General features: G+C 39.0%; 1 protein-coding gene and 1 pseudogene across 1 annotated transcript; one reads left to right on the forward strand and one right to left on the reverse strand.

Moving 5' to 3' along the window:
- Positions 1 to 2,733: 2,733 nt before the first annotated feature.
- Positions 2,734 to 4,028, reverse strand: LOC149238580 (photosystem I reaction center subunit VI, chloroplastic-like). The gene is made up of 3 exons (XM_089367008.1): positions 3,803 to 4,028; positions 3,590 to 3,725; positions 2,734 to 3,503 (listed from the first exon to the last, which is right to left on the reverse strand). Exons 1-3 carry the CDS (start codon positions 3,943 to 3,945, stop codon positions 3,324 to 3,326), a joined length of 459 nt encoding a protein of 152 aa, XP_089223134.1. The 5' UTR covers positions 3,946 to 4,028; the 3' UTR covers positions 2,734 to 3,323.
- A 10,116-nt stretch (positions 4,029 to 14,144) lies between these two features.
- LOC149238581 (uncharacterized) lies at positions 14,145 to 15,862 on the forward strand (annotated as a pseudogene).
- Positions 15,863 to 17,728: the final 1,866 nt, after the last annotated feature.

Here is a 17,728-nt window from a genome sequence, read left to right on the forward strand (position 1 = left end):
AGACATGTATGTGTTCTTAAAGGTGAAAAATTGCAACTCGTCAAAGAGGTTCACACCTCCAGGGTTGTGAGAAATTTTGGTGTTGGGAAGAAAATTTGCAACTTACAAAGGTATGTGTATTGGCCAAAAATGTGATGTAGCTCAATTTATTAAGCGAAACATACTTTGTTGTACCAACAAGCCTAGTAATGGAAAGAATGGCCTAACCATTCTTTACTTGTATCCACTAAACTATGGGATAGAATCTCCATGGATTTTGTGGGAGTTTTTCCAGCAAGAAAGAAGGGACATGACTATATATTTCTAGTGGTCGATAGGTTCAATAAGAAGTGCATTTTTATACCTTGTAAAAGGATAAGAAGCAACAAACATGTTAGTTGAATTTTTTTGGGTACACTTTAGGTACCAAGGAGCATCATCTCAGATAGGGATACTAGATTTCTCAAAGCATTTTATTCTATACGTTGGGAGGGGATAGACACCAAGTTGAATAGATCTACAACTTTCCATCCATAGATAGATCGTAAAACAAAAGTAGTCAACATGACATTAGTCCATATCTTAAGGGATACAATCAAAAGCATCCAAGAAATTGGAATGAAAATTTGATTTTTATTCAACACTCTTATGATAAAGTGGTACACACTTCTATTGGTAAATACCCTTTTAAATATTGTTTTAGGTATCTGCCATCATCACCTTTGGGTGTTGTATATGGAAAACATGGAGAAGTGATGTAAGACATCGTAAGAAATGCAATGACAATATAAAATGTTGTTGAAAAGATTAGGCATGTATATTTCCAAGTATAGGAAACATCAAATAAGTTGCAATTAAAGTACAAGGCCCAACATGGTCAACACAAAATTGAGAAAACATTTAAGGTGGGAGACATAGTTTGGATGCATCTAAATAAAGAAAGGCTACATGGTCTTGGTAACAAGATCAAGGGTTTCAGGGATGGTCCTTTTGAAGTATTAGGAAAGATGGGTGATAATGCCTATAGACTCAATCTACCTCCATATATGAACATTTATTGAGTAGTTAATGTGGAAATTCTAAAAATTTATGATCCTTCTATGTTGGATCAAGAAACTGAGGAGCATGTCCTACCTACCATAGAGGACTTAGACTAGAAGGTTAGGTAGAGTTGGAAAAATATACATCTTTGTAGAAGAGGTCTAGAACTACTAGACATGGGAAACATGAACTTTGGAAAATAGGGTTGAAAGTGATACTTCCGTGAAATGCCAAATGGTACTCAAGGGTGAAGGTATACAAAATTTTCCTCACCTCATTTAGTAAAAGATTATGAGTACCAAAAACATCCTTGAATGGGGAGATATGATCTAGAATGGGTCATTACATAATTTTTCATTTATATCGGCACATTCTTGGCGGAATAATTCACTCGTAGGGCCCATTTTAGGATAGGTCCCAGTTTGGTAATTTGCCATATCAAAACTTCCATAGTTGGGTTGAAGCATCAAACGACACCTTTTGGGGTCAAAACTCTGTGAGCTAAGTTGGAACCCCTCAATCCTATTCTACACATTGTAATCTTTCCAACAATGCAAAAATCACTACAACCAAAGTTTGTATGTGGAAGTTATACCTCCCACAAGTTGACATAGCCTATTAATCACCATGATACCAAGTAGATTCCATGTCATCACCCATTACTTACAAATGCATGGATAGACACATGTGGACTTTCAAAATGTATATTACTTAAATTTCAATCATATTCATAACATAACATAACGCAATCACATAGTTATCATAAACTTTTATACTACTGCAATTGTGAAGATGGAATCGAAGGAAAAACAACAATCCTCATAAATTCATACGTTACTTTAGTTGTTAAGATGGAATTAAGAGAAAACAACAATCCTGATAAACTCGCATGTTACAACAAACACAACTACAATTGTGAAGATGGAATTAAGAGAAAACAACAATTCTCATAAACTCGCATCCTACAACAATTCTAAATATAGAATTGAGTGAAAAACAACCATCCTCATAAACTTTTATGCTATTGCATTACAACTGCACAGATGGAATTTAGATAAAGCAAATATCCCCCTCTAACATAAGGGTGTATTGCTTGTAATGAGAAGAATCCCCTTCTAACATAAGGGTGTATTGCTTGTAATGAGAAGATATGGATCAGGATTTCAGCTCTTAAGATTTTGAATAATTTCATATGGAAATGGAGAAAATTGTTCAACATAGCATATGGTGCACACCAAATTTTTTCCATTATCAAAATCAATACTCTAATATCTTTTTATTTGAAACTTTCACATATAACATTATTTTTTTATTATCAGTTTGTCATTTTTATGAATAAATTTATGACGAAAATAAATAAAATTATTCATATAAAATGTATTTTTATAAAAAAAACTTATCTTCATTAAATTTTTTAAATATGCTGAAATCTGCAATTCAACCCTAACTAATTATTTAAACATGAAAAACTAACCATCTAAACATGAAAAAGAACAATAAACAATCCAACAATTTAAATATAAATATGAAACTAAAGTAGCCAACAAAACCATAGTTGTGAACCACATTCTTCTGCAACTTTCTTTCTTCTGTTTTTATATGGTCTTTGTTCTTTTCTGCCCAACTATGTGTTTGAATAAATTAAAATGCTTTGTTTATTCAGATGTCTTGAGGAAAAAACTAAAACATGAAGATAAAGCAGATATGGAAAGATAAACTGCTGAGCTTATTCCAATTGTAGATTTTGTAAATATTTCAGAATTCCAAGGATAGCGGCCAAGTATATTATTTGACTTAGCTGTTGCTGTTAATGGAATTCTGGGTTAGCAGCAAAGTCAAACAATTAACTAGATTAATGTTGATGGAATTCTGAGTTAGCAGCAAAGTCAAACAATTAATTAACTAGATTAATGTTCATGGAATTCTAAAATATTCTCGAAATATACCATCTAAATAAAAATACCCTAAAAATAGAACACTGTTTTTCACTTTGACCCAATTTCCCTCAAAAATAAAAATGTTCATGGAATTCTAAAATATTCTCGAAATATACCATCTAAATAAAAATACCCTAAAAATAGAACACTGTTTTTCACTTTGACCCAATTTCCCCAAAAATAAAAATAAAATGCAGTGCTGTGCTAAGAGAGATGCACAGAGGCTTGAGACTCAGGAAAGAATTGTGGAGACATTTAATTGGAATTCAAAATTTCATATCGAAGAGCAGAGTTGGTATTACAAAGAAGAAATTGCTGAGAGTAGCAGTACCTAAATACAGAGATAAAGAAAGAATGTGCATATACTTAGATCTTTCCTCTGGGGCCCAATGTAGGGGGCTGCTGGGGGCCTCTCACGATGGGAAGAATGTCGCCGGTGGCGTTGGCGCCCGCATAGGCCAACGCCGCTCCTCCCGACAACAAAAGGACCTTGAGCAGCAGCGCTCTCTTGGTGAACGGCTTCGCAAAGGTCTCAAAGAATTTGCTCTGTCCACACACAGTGAAATAGCATGATCATCAATCATTCCCATACAACAGAGAAAGTAAAAGGTCTGAATGAATTGGTTAGGTACCTGCAAACCGTTGTAGGGAGAGGGGGTATCGGAGCCGTACAGGTCCCAAGCCCCAGTGGTGTTGCTGATGTCCTCCAGATCGAAGTAAATGCTCTTCTCCCCATACTTGGCCACAGCCACGCCCCCGGCTCTCTTCCTGCAAAATCAATCAAGAATTGCATTGTATCGTACTGCAAAAAGAAAAGAATGGGTTGGGGGGCACTGCAAAATTACCTCTTGGAAGTTGCGGGCGTGCACACGCGAGGCGGGGCGACGGAGAGTTTGCGACCGTTGAAGCCGCTGTTGCTGCTGCAGAGACCATGAACATGGGCAGCTGTGGTCGTTGTGGTTGCAGCGGTGAGCGCAGCCATTGCCATAGTGTGTTAATTAATCAAATGAATGTCTTTCTGCACTAATTCGCTCTCTTCTTCTGCTTCTGCTGCTGATGGACGGAGGAATATCAGCGAGGGCATCCATTCCCCACCTATCAAAGTGGAAGAGGGTGACAGCCAACCAAATGATGACAGGTGTTCCATCCCTTATCAACTCCTATCCTTCCTAAATCCTCGCACAGCTTAACCAGCTGTCTAGAGAGCATTAACATATATTCATTTTAAGTGGAAATCTACGAAGAAAAGCATTTTTTGAAAATCCAATATCAAATGGGTTCATGTTAATTTTCATCGATTAATTTTTTTAAATTTTTATATTTTATTCAGTATAAAAAATAATAATAAGCATATTTCTAACATAATTAATATATTGTTAATAAATAATTTGGATTAAAAAAGTGTTGAATCATAAATAATTTGGATTATCGATTGGATTTTACAAATTAGCCACATTTTAGATTATTATTCATAGTAACTGCATATATAAATGAAGGATTAAAATGTAAATAAAATAAAGGAGAAAAAGGCAATGATTACACTAACATTTGATGTATATAAATTTTTAGTTTTTATATACTTATAAATTTATTTATATTTATAATATATTAATTTATAAAAAACAAATTAAATATAATTTAAATAAAATATAATAATTAATTTAATTTCATTAAAATTAAATATATTAATATTGATTTTAATAGAATATAGTTATTATTAAAAATAATTCAATAAGTTAAAGAAAGAGAAACCCAACCACCTATTCGCAAATATCTTTTAAAAAAACAAAAACAATTTAATAAAAGAGAACACTATTAAAAATAGTAGAGGCAATGAGAGGAAAGAAAGGAAGTTAGGAATAAATAAAAATGTTAAAAAGGAGGGAAAGAGAGAGGAAGGACCAAAGCTAAAAAAAAAAGTATGGGATGAAAAAGTAAACGATTATAACAAAGGAGAATGCAAATAAGATAGTGAAACAAGAAAGAGGGGAAAAAAGCTAATAATAGTTTAATGATTGGTGATGGGGTAAATTGATCATAGGGTTCAAAATTGGTTAAACTTAAAGTTATTCATTTTGTTGAAATAGTTAGGGTTCTTTTTTATTTAGATGGCTTTTCCAAAGAGGTAAGTATAATAGTGATGTGATTTTGAAAATTGATCTTATCAAAACAAATATGGTGAGTTGTGCTAAAATCAATCTAGATCCATCTTAATCCCAAATCTATCGAGTGTTGAGAGGGATCAAATCTCTCGAGGTGTAAACCTCTTGAGTGCAAAACTTGAGGAATTGTTTGCACCTCGAGAGATTTGATCCCTCTCGGTGCTTGATAGATCCAGGGTTAAGATGGATATAGGTTAGTTATATAATATCTACGTTTGTCTCTGTGTGTCTCTTTCTTATTTCTTCTCTCTCCCCTTTCAGCTTTGTGTCTATCTTTCTCCTCTCTCTCTCTCTCTCTCCATGTCTCTCTCTTTTTCCCTCTCTCTCTCCCCTCACCCTCTATATCTATATCTCTCTCTATCTCTCCTTTATCTCTTTATCTCACCTCCCCAAACACACACACACACTCTCTCTCTCCATATCTATCTTTATTCCTCCCTCCCGCCCTTTATCTCTCTCTTCTTCTCTCTATCCCCCCTCCAACTATATCTCTATCTCCTTCCATCTCTCCTTTGTCTCTCTATATCATGCCCCAAACATACACAATCTCTCTCCATATCTACCTATATATATCTCCCCCCTCTTCCTATCCCCCCCTCTCTCTTTCCCTTCTCTCTCTCTTCACCTTTTCTCCCTCTCTCTCTCTTCCGTCTTGCTCTCCTCTCTCCCTCACTCTCTCTCCATCTCTCTCGTGTCACTCCCTCTCTCTCTCCAACTTACTCTCTCTATTTCTTTCTTCTTCCCTCCCTCTCTCTCCCCCTCCAACTCCATCTCTGTCTCCTTCTCTGTAATTTTCCTTCCTAAATTTTCCTAATGTTGGGAAAGTAAATTTTGTCAATTTTGGTTAATACTAGCTCAAGGCAAATTTTGGTGAGGAACATAGGAGGAATGTTTTATTTGCATGCTAGTGGAATATGGGGCCCACATGAAATACACACTTGGGAGGAAGGAATTCGAATTCCTTGGGGAAAAATCGAATTAGTGGAGGGACCCACAAGGAATGCATGGCCAACACTTATAAAAGGAAGGAATGAAGGAGCAAGAAGGGTCTTTTGTCTATTTGGAAATCGAAATTGCCTTAATTATTTAGTTGAACCAACATTGTGTTGTTTAGCACAAGAGCTTCCCAAGAAGAGAAGCTCAACCTTTCTTCGGTGGACTTCGAGTGCCACCCAAGGAAGGATTTCCTTCACCACCAAGACTGGAAGAAGCATCATTCACAGGTCACACGCATTTCTGGAGCATAACACGCAGTCCAGGAACCACCACTATGCAGAGGGAGAATTTCACTGGTTATTTGTGGAGCAGGGTTGTAGGGAATTTGTCCAAGGAAGCTACAGGAGCATCCTTTCATCAGTTTCAGGAGTGTAGAGGCAGATTACAGACCAGAGGGCCATCCCACATGCAGTTCTCTTTTGTCACACGCAGGACTGTGTCATCTCCTCCATGACTGCGCAGTCATTGGAGTGAGGATCTTTGGGGCAACATTGTTCAGGGGAATTTGGAGTTGGGGAGCTGGGAGATCACTTGGAGGGCCATTTGAGGAGGATTGTTGGAGTTGGGAGATCATAGGTGGACAAGTTCAGTCACAACAATAGAATTCAAATTCGGAAGAGGGCAAAGTCATGAAGGGTCAATTTTTGAAGGTTGGAACCAAGGGAACCCCTTTATGGGTTTTTTCTGGGTTTTGGGAAAGGATCACACTCCCAAATTCCTAGAATTTTATGGCACTCTAGAGTGGGAAAATTAGGGGTCCAAGTTAGGCAATAGTGCAGTTTTGGAGTAGCAGTGAAATTTTTTGGAGGTGTCGGTTATTACAGCTGTTGGGCTTACTTGTATCATCACCTTGTGCTTGTAGCTTGCGTTGTGAAAGCCCAAGTGCACCTACTCCTACTCTTTTGTACCATAACTGATATTATTAATAAAATTTTGGCCAATTTGGGGATTTGCAGAAATTTTTGGTTCATGTGTATTTATTTCTGAAAATTTATGTGTTATTGTATTTGCATGTCTTTGTTATCATTGTAAAATTTCCACTAGGAATATTACAGTGGTATCAGAGCATGTTCTTGGCTAGGGTGGGGAACAACCACAGGTGATGCCACCATGATACCAAGGGGTAGTTTTCCATAGAGGCCATGGTAGAGGCAGAGGTAGGGGTCGAGGTAGAGACGAAGGCCCAGACCCATTTTCAGACACCGAGGTGGAGAACCGTAGAGAAGGGATGGACAATCAGGAGGACAATGAGCAACCCAGGCCAATGGGTTAGAACCAAGTTTTGGAAGAGTTGTTGAGGACTAATCAACAGATGATAAGGCAAGGGTAGATCATGATGGACATGATCCAACAGGTGATGGGGTTACAGTTACATGGTAGGCTTGATGGAGAGCCTCAAGGTGAAGGGGGCTCTAGAGCAGGAGGAGGCATCCATATTTATCAGCTCCCACACACTTCCCAGCGTGGGCAGGCAAGCCGTCCTGCTCTACCTCACTTTGTGGAGGAGGCAAAACCAGAGAGAGAGCCAAACCCAGTTGCAAATTTGGTCCATTTGGTTGTATCAAGCATTGATGAGTATGAGGGGTTGAATGCCCAAATTAAGTGGGTAATGTCTTTTGGGGAATACATCCACCTCAAGACGAAGCGCACTACAAAGGCTAGAACCCACTATAGAGGGGGAACATCCAACCATGATGTGCAGAATTTGGCAGGGAAGGTTACACTTCTGAATTTTGATGGGGCAGCGAAGAGTTCAGCCAGGGCATGGATACAAAAGCTAGACACATATTTCCATTTGAACCCCATGCGGGAAACTAATGCCATACGATTTTCTACTCTTCACTTGGAGGTAGATGCCCAAGAGTGGTGGTATCATGGATTGATCACGTTGGGGCACATCCATATCACCACCTACATAGAGTTCACCTGGAGGCTACTGGAGAGGTTTGAGAGGAAGGACCCAGAGTTTCATTTCAGGGAGTTAGCCCATCTGAAGCAGACTGGCAGCGTAGAGGTGTACATCACGGAGTTCCAGAGATTAGCAGTGATGGTGACTGACATCTCAGAGGCCCGCTTGTTTATGCTATTTGTGGAGGGGCTTGTTGAGCCTTTGCGTGTTTGGGTGAGGGCTTACAAACCCACATCACTTCCGGATATTATCTCTAGGACCCGGGACATGATTGATGCAGTGCCCAAGCCACAAGCTTTTCTTCCCTGTAGACCCACAGAACCACAAGGGAACCGAGACACCAGGCCACCACAGAGAGATGGAGGACGTGGCCAGCTGGATGATGAGACCTAGAGAGATCTCCGGAGGAGGAGACTATGCTTCACGTGCCAGGAGCCTTGGGCACCAGGGCACAAGTGCACCAAAGGCTAGGCCCATTTCATTGAGGTGTTCTCAGATAATGAATCGGAGGAGGAGGAGGCTGAAACAGTTGAGGAGCCAGGGGATGAGGGAGTACCATCATTGAGAGGACCACGACCACCACCTAGAGGAGGGTTGTTTGCCCTAACCAAGGGAGTCCTTGCGTCACTGCGGGGTGTGTTGAAGTATTTGACACTCAGGATGAGGGGGACCATACAGGGGCAGTGTGTGTCAGTTCTGGTTGACAGTGGGACCACCCACAATTTCATTGATGCTTAGATGGTGGAGTGTAGGGGCATCCAGACATCTACATTTGAGGGGTTCTTAGTTTTGGTACCCGGAGACTAGACCATGCAATGTACTAAGTATGTCCCCAAGCTAACTTTAAAGATGGGGAACTACTCACTCACTTATAATTTCTTCATGGTTGATGTCCAGACACCAATGTGGTGTTGGGTGTACAATGGTTGTATGCATTGGGGAAGGTCACCACTGATTGGCAGAAGCTGGAGATGGAGTTCAGGGGGCGAGATGGGATGCCGATATTGCTGAGGGGAATGCACTCTTACCCCCCTCAAACAGTTTCAGCCCACTGGATGGAGGCAGATCTGTGACATGGATATGTGGAGTGGGCAGTTGAGTTGCATATTTTTGAGTCTGTGACACAAGCGCAGGCTACACACCCAAATATACTAGCCCTATTGGAGAGATAGTAGGGGTTTTGGGGGATGTTCCACCAGGTAGACCACTAGACCGTGGATTTGAGCACACCATTGAGTTGGAGGAGGGGGTGAACGCAATCATCACCACCCCTTATAGGCACCCAAATGCGTATAAGGATGAGATAGAGTGGACCATTCAGGAGTTGTTGAGATTGGGACACATCAGGCCTAGCTCGAGCCCATTTGATTCTTTTGTGGTGCTGGTGAAGAAGAAAGATGGGATTATAAGCATGTGTATCGACTACCAGGCTCTAAATAAGAAGACCTTGAAGAAAAGATACCTTAGTCCACGTATAGATAAGTTGATGGATGAGCTTAGAGGAGCTAAATACTTCTCTAAGATAGATTTGCGTTCAGGGTATCACCAGATCCACATGAGGGAGCAAGATATCCCGAAGACTACTTTTCGCTGCCATTATGGACATTTCGAGTTCTTGGTGATGCCCTTTGGGCTAACCAACGCTCCAACTACTTTCTAGTCTTGTATGAACCACGTGTTTCGTGGGTAGCTGTGGTGCTTTGTCCTGGTTTTCTTTAATGACATACTCATTTATAGCATGACATGGGAAGACCACCTTCAACACTTGGAGGAAGTGCTTCACATACTTGAGGAGCAACAGTTGTATTTGAAGTTGTCAAAATGTGAGTTTGGACTAACGGAGATGTTGTATCTGGGGCATGTGATAGGGAAGATGGAGTGAAGGTGCATCAGGAGAAGATTTGGGCTATACTAGATTGGCCCACACCCAAGAACATGATGGAGTTGAGGGGGTTCCTGGGCATTTGTACGTATTATAGGAGATTTGTGAGAGGCTTCTCACAGCTTGCAACACCTCTCACGGATTTGACAAAGAGGGGAGCTTTTGAGTGGACGCAGGTGGCAAAATATTTTTAATAGTTGTAAGGATAGAGGATTTAGATATATCTCAAAAATAATTATAACCATTTTACTTTTAAATTTAATTAAAAAAAAGTTATAAAATTAAAATAAAATAAAATGTTTATAAAATATTTTGATTGTGAAATAAGTTATGGCTTTTGGACATGTGGTATATGTTAGCTCTGCTACATGCTTGGACATTTTGAGGGTCAAATGCAGGCCCGACCGTGCTACTGTTGTTCAAAGAAAACCTGTATCAGTCATCCTCCTCGCTCCCCTCACTCCGCTCACACCCTCATAACTCCCGCCATCTCTGTTCTTCCTCCAAAGCTCGACTTAAGCCCTTGTTTCCTCAAGCCCAAGCGCTAAAACCTAAGCCCCATGCAACTGTGATTACATGACCGAGCGCTTTCACAAGCCCTTTTTCACGTCACATCCGATGAAAACATGTGCATTTAAACCCTGCTGTCTGATCTTCTACCGTGCGATCCAACGGTTTTCGCTTTCCCCGCTCCCGCGAACCGCCCGCGTGTTAACTCGCGAGCAAAGCGGTTTCCGCTGCCACGCGTCACATGATGATTGTGATCGCTGGTCATTGTACGTTTACCACCTACCTTCCAACGGCGGTGTGGGCAATACCACTTACCGCCTATCCATCGTCCCCGCTTGTTAACCCTCGTGCATATCCTCCGCCCGGTGACCGTTGGATCTAACCGCCCGGGATCCAATGGCTCACGATTGTCTGCTCCCGTTTCCTCCCGATACCTCCCACTGAGCCATATCCGCCGTCCATCTGCGTGATCCAATGGCTGATATTCATTTCCCGCTCTGCTCATACGTCCGCCATGCAGTCCTCTATCCATTCCATACTCCCAAAGTACGAAGGTGGCCAGTGTGCAGTACTCGGCGCAGTTACTCCTCAACGAATGCATTTAACAGGAAGGATGGCCGAGAAAGAAAGGACCAACCTCGAGCAGATCGCAGCATTTACTAGTTATGGAACTTCTTCCATATTACACTCCACCTGCTCAAGAAGGACAACAGAGTATCTGAAAAGATAAATTTTGTTCATTAAAGCAAGCAGATTGTAGCAGAGGCTCTTTCAGAGAGTTAAGGTGGTTGGTGGTCAATTATGACCCCTCCACGCATAGAACAGTAGCGTATCTTTGTAATGGAACTCTATATATACCCAGAACACAGATGTAATCAAGGTTGATAGTTGTTGTTTTGATGTAAGGTTCAACTTCTGGAGACTGTACCTACTTTGATACTTGCAGCGTCTGGTCTTCAATTTCAGCTAATACAAGCTTCTTTTGTTGTTAATTGCTCACTTTCCATTTCTACTCTGTTCTAGGCTGTGCATGTTATGCATTTATTCATGTGCTCTTGATATTTAGCATTAGAGGGGCTGTCATCCCATCTCTGTTTTGAAGTCTAGTATGTATCATTGAATGTGTTATGCAGGTTTCTGTTTACTTAGTGCCAGAGAGCTATCATCCTGTCTGTGCATTAGGGAATAGATTTGCAGACCTCTTTACTGGTTGCAGCCGGCCATCACATGGTCTTGTGCATCTGCTGGTGTGGTCAGTATTCTGCATGTTCACCTAATCCTCAAACTGTGAGTAATTGGTGGTCTAAAGCCTTGTAGTCTGGGGTGTTCACCCATGTCTGGAGTTAAGCATAGTAGAAGTGGTTATCTGGCTTGGACAAGCATCATTCCTTCCATTCATCCATTTCCAACATTTTTGTTGAGTTTGTAATGTTCCCGAGCATCTTCGAGATACAACCTAGGAGAGTTTCTTGGGGTGATAACAGTATATATAAGCCATGGTATTGTAACAAACCCTATTTACAAGTTAATAATATCCATGATAAAGTGGGGGTGAATATCCATGGTTAAGAATCTTGTCATATCATAAGTTTATTTTAAGTATTAAGTTTTTATGTACTTATTAATTAAATTTAAATATGGTTATGGAATCATTATTTTAATTTATAAGGTAAAATGGATCTTAATTTATAGCTACTACTTATATGTTATATTTTTTAATGTGATATGTATATTATGATTTTCTTTTATCTAAAAAAATTGTTTGTAATTTTATTAATAAAAACAGATCAAATTATAACAAATTGAATTTTATTATTTTTTTTACTTTTTTACTTTTTATTATTAATTGAGTCATCATTCAAATGTTATACCCATCTCCAATACTAAGCTCTATATTACTTCTAATTTTTTATTATTCTTTAATTGAGCGACATTTAAAAATGTTTACTTTATTACATTGCACCTACACATCTACACTTTATTGGGTTGCAAAACACCTTGAGATTAGTGTTGGGGATGTGTTCATTGAGGAAAGTTTCAATTGGCTAACTATTTGGCCATTGTATGACTTTTGACAAGAACATAGGATCCCAAACATACCTTGGAGCTAAGAGGATCAATTTTGTCTTTAATCGAATTGAACATGTTATTCAAGGTTCTACAAGGTTTAAAATCACATGGATGATCTTTCTTTGAGGATTTTGGAAATCTTGTTAGTTACACCCTACATGAATTTAAGTTGGAATGGTTGTAGAAAGAAAAGAACTTTGGGGTGTTGGAAAGCATTTTATGCTTTTCAAAATAAGTGTTGAGACGCAGAGTTATGGGACTGGAAAACCACTCAAACTCTTTTTGGGCTTCTAGTGATTCTTTATGGTTGTGAACTATGGGCCAGCTATACATCCGACATGCAGTCGAGACAAATTGAGAAAATTAAGAAGCATTTGATTACAAACAAATTTAAGATTAAAAGTGCAGTTCCTTATGCTATCTTGTTAAGTGAAACAAGGACTGCTCCTATTGAAGCAATTGCTATGGTGCGAGTCATAAGGTTGTCTTTAAAGATAGATTGTGCAAGAGCAAAAAAACTTGGATGCAACAAAATAACAAATGGTTTAGTAATTGGGATATTTGCTTGAATGCATCCCATAAACAACAAAGAGATAAAAGCTTTTGTTATGGAAAAGTTCCACAAGCATACTTGGGATAAGGAGCTAGGAAGAAAGAAAAAGTATTATATTGAAGTGTTTAATCCCACTCATAGTCATCAACCAAAAGCATCCATAGAGGCCAATATCTCTTGGAGAACCAAAATTCTTATTGCTCAGTTAAGGACTAATTCTCATCAACTCCATTGTAAAACAGGGTGCTAGAAAAGGCCAAAGGAAGTGTGGGAGGAATGAGTATGCATTTTTTGTTCTTCCGGAAAAGTGGAAGCAGAAAAACATTTCGTTTTAGAATGTGACGCCTTTAAAGACAACAGGGAAAGTTATGCATATATGCTAGGAGCTAGCTCTTGGGATAATCTATTTAGTGAGGGGTTTGTCGAGAAGCTAGGAGCATTTATTTTGAAGCTTCACAGAAAAAGGGCGAATACATCAAGCATATGAAGAAGCAATTTGTCCCATAGGTTATCTTTAGCCTCGTGGATGTTAAAATAATTTCTTTCTTTCTTTCTTTCTGAAGTAGAGAAAGGATAAGGAGACTCTAGATTGAGAGTTCCAAGAAAGAGGCTTAAGATGGATTGCTTCATAAAATGTCTTGTTAATTTGAAAGGAATAGTCATTGTTCTAGAGAACACCTCTAAGATGAGAATTCTCCTTATCCATTTCAAACTTTAGTCCCTCCTTAGACTATTTAACTCCTTGGCTCTTTTTCATATACTTAGTCCCTCCTTACACTATTTAACTCCTTGGCTCTTTTTCATATACTTAACTCATTGAGGCAATAGGGTATTTCTTTTGGTGGGGTCTTTTCCACTAAACTTGATCTTTCAAGTTTTCCTATTTGAGTTTACTTCAAATTCTAAGCTTGTTGCTTGTGTTAAAGAACACACCCATTTCCCTATTTTAACTTCTTTGAGATATTTCATTATGCCCGTTCTTGAAAATAACATTCACCCACACATCAAGCCATTTCCCTATTTTAACTTCTTTGAGATATTTCATTATGCCCGTTCTTGAAAATAACATTCACCCACACATCGAGTCATTGAACCCTATCTAAAGATGGGCATATTGGGCCAATTTAAAAATCATCCAATGATCCTATTTGAAGGACAAACCCACCAAGGTCTTTGAATGATTGACCTAATTGGACCTCTTTCTCTGATGGCAAAAAAAAGCCATCAAGCCACCTTGAATAAAACACCTAAATGTAACATTGGACCACTTCAAATGAATGGCCAATGTTTTTGCACCTCTTTGGCCAATGAACAGCAGGTGCACTTAGGGCAGTGGCACTTCACCATACTGTGGATGACTGGTTGTGAGTGGTGATGTTATTTGTGATGTGCCACATGGGACTATGGAGGCTTCCTGATGTCCCACCTGGAGCTGTGGCAGCTACACACGGTAGGCAAAAGGTAACTGTAATTGATCTTTTGTGCACTCCTCCAGCCGCTAGGCCGTCTGATGCTAGGGCTTCTGCTATTCGAAAGGACAGGACAAAGAGGCCTAAACTTTATAAGCTGGACTCTATGCGACACTTTTATTATTTGTAGAATCGGGGAGGACAGGCTTAAAAAAAAAGAGTTTCGAATATTGCGTTCTATACCTGGTGCTGCAGGACAGATGGAAATTTGTTCTGATCTTGTTGATGCACATGTATATGCTTTCAGAAGAACTATATTGTAGGATGTTCTGGATCGAAGGCCTAAAATTCGCAGCATAAAGCATGACCTAGTGCCATATCTTGGTGAGATCACAACTGAGATATGAATTTTCACCAAACAATGAAGTACAAAAAGCAGAAACTAGGGATGGAAGCCCTGCTCTGCTCCCTTCCCACGCCCACTCCCAAAACGTCCCCCCTCTCCCTCAAAAAGCAAAAGCAGTTCATCGCAGCAACAAATTCCTGGTAGCCTAGTATAACCCCCATAATACTCCATGGATGTCAGTGGTTGAAGAGCTGATGGAAGTGTATTGAAATGTTGTGCTTATATTGCAAGCAAGAGTATATATTGTGCAAGATTGAATTTTATTTAGGGTTTTGGTGACATAAACAGAGATGTGGGAGAAGCAACTCATCTTACATGTTACATTGTGTCTAGTCATAAGAATATTGTTCATCCCTCAGCAAAATATGGTGCGAAAACTACGATTGGACTACACTGCATGCTTGGAGACACATCGAACGATTTCCAGGTAGGAGTTGGGTATGTGATTGCTTCTAGTGTTGAGCATTGGACGAAGGCTTTGGCGAAAAGGGAGAAAGCATAATGCACTTGTGGTAGTCCTACTTTAGCCCATGCAAAAATTTTCCAATCGAAGAGGGTAAAGTTGCACCACAAACTCGCACAGGTACTAGAAGACGAGGAGTTGCATGGAGGAGATATTTGGCAAATGGAAGGGATTGCAAGAGACAGGTATCGATCAGGAAATTGTTTGGCATTATCTGGTTATTATTCAGAAGACACACATGATAGCCTCTTTTTTAAGCATTCTGAGTTCTGGTATGAATTCCAACGCAATAAATCCTCTGGATTTGGTGCAACCATTATGAGTTCTGGTCTGGGCATTGTCTACTGAGGTTATAATTTTGCGAGGAAAGTTATTTTTTTAGGAATCTGGTGATTTTGTTTTCATTAAGTTTAATCGAGTGTGTTTTTTGTTTTGTTTTGGGTTTTTTTGGTGGAAATGGATTCAGCATCATTAGAAACCCTTTAGGCACCCAAAATTCTGAAATTTCACAGTTGTAACCCAGATTTCCCAAAATTTCTGTTCGATTTTGGCAAAAATCGTGTTGGAATACCCACTATTTTCTAGGCAAATTTGTGGCCTTGGTAGACTACTCTTGAATTCTAAGGTTGTTTTTTGGGCCAAATCTTATTTTTTGTTGTTTAAAATGGGTTTTTATTACATATATGGATTAAGCGCCTTGAAAAAACATCGGCGCACTCAGATTGTGGAGAGTTTTCAACTCAAACTTGTGATTCCAAGAAATTCCTACCGGATTTTAACCAAATTAGACCGGAAAACCTTCCAAAACATAGCACAGTAGACTATGGACACAATAAATCCTAGGGATTTGGCGCACTTATGTCTGAAGGTGGGTGATCTAGAGCATGCCTAATAAGGCTGTAGTTTATTCTAGTGTTCTTCCTAATTTGATTGAATTTGCATCAACAGAAAATGGTCCTGAAATTGTCCCCACTTTGATGAATTGCATAAAACATTTTGAAGTCAATGCTTGTGGGTCTATACCATGGGTATAAAACATTGGTTTAACTTAAAATTGTGGGTATCAAGAGAAAAACAAAAATAATAAATACATTATAAAACAAATTGAAGAGATGAATTTGAAATTGAAATGGGGCAACAAGTGTGAGTGTTGTGACAGTGAGTAGAACGAGTATTAATGCTAAAGATTGTAGGAGAGAGAGAGTGTGTGTGTGTGTCCAAAGGATTGATTGGGCTAGCTAGAAAAGTGATATAGGGGCAACAAATATGTGAAGAATATGTGACAACATAGTGTAAACCCTGATTGACAGTGTGATTGTGTGACAACAAAGTGTGAAGCTTGATTTACAATGTGACAACAGAGTGTGAAGGCCAATTGACACTGTGACAACAAAGTGTGAAGGCAGATTGATAATATGACTATGTGATATCATGTATGAATGTTGAAGAGCTAAGGAGAAAGATCATATCAGAGCACCGAGTGTACAAATAATATTGTTGAGTACTAAATGTCCAAACCAGATTGTAGAGATAAAGTGTCCAAGGAGCTATAAAAATTTCAAAAAGAACAATTGAATTTGAGAAAGAAGCAAATCTCAAAGGAAATCTGAAACAACTAGCAAAGAAGAGTATAAAAATCAAGATTACAGGGGATTGGTGTCTCCTGCAAGTTGGTGTGTGCAAATTCAGTGGGGGTTGGTGTCTCCTATAGATTGGTGCCTACAAAAATAATTGTAACTAGAATTGGTGCTCACAAATGTAATTAATCAGAGAAAGTTTTGTGGTTTTCTCCCATATGGGTTTCCATGTACATCCTGTGTTCAATCTTTGTGTATCTTCATTGATAATTTGTTATCTTTGATTTTCCTTAAATTGTTAAAAAGTGTATTATATTGATAAACCATGTCTCCCCTCTCAGTGTAATCTTAATTCCAACAATTGGTATTGCAAGTTCCTTCAGCAGTACTCTAACCATTGGAAGGAAGATCCAAAAAGAAACATGGCTAGCCAAGATGGCGGTTTCACAAGTAGAGCTCATCTATCTAATGGAACAAATTATGCCTTTTGGAAAGTGAGAATGAGGGCATATCTAATGTTTCTTGGTATTGATTTTTGGTATGCAATGGTGGATGGATATAAAGAGTCAAAAACTCCTTTAAGATGACAAATATATTTCACCTGCAATGCAAAAGCAATGAATGTTATCCTTTGTGGCTTCTCAGAATAAAAAAATTGTCAAAGTTATGCATTGTAAATTACCAAAGGGGATGTGGGACAAGTTACAGAGAACCTATGAAGGAGATGACTAGGTAAAGAGAGCTAAACTTCAAGTTCATCAAATGCAGTTTGAAAGCTTAAGGATGAAAGAAGATGAAAACATAACATCCTTTTTCCTTCGTGTGGATGAGATA

The sequence above is a fragment of the Pinus tabuliformis genome, chromosome 8 (genome assembly GCF_031772625.1).
Source record: "Pinus tabuliformis cultivar Carrire ecotype Pingquan chromosome 8, CPIR1, whole genome shotgun sequence".
Lineage (NCBI taxonomy): Eukaryota > Viridiplantae > Streptophyta > Pinopsida > Pinales > Pinaceae > Pinus > Pinus tabuliformis.

Coding starts and splice junctions, on each gene's coding strand:
- LOC149238580 (XM_089367008.1), bottom strand. CDS start 3,945: ATGGCAATGGCTGCGCTCACCGCTGCAACCACAACGACCACAGCTGCC. Junction 3,726..3,802: donor ACGCCCGCAACTTCCAAGAG/GTAATTTTGCAG, acceptor TTGATTTTGCAG/GAAGAGAGCCGGGGGCGTGG. Junction 3,504..3,589: donor CTCCCTACAACGGTTTGCAG/GTACCTAACCAA, acceptor GTGTGTGGACAG/AGCAAATTCTTTGAGACCTT.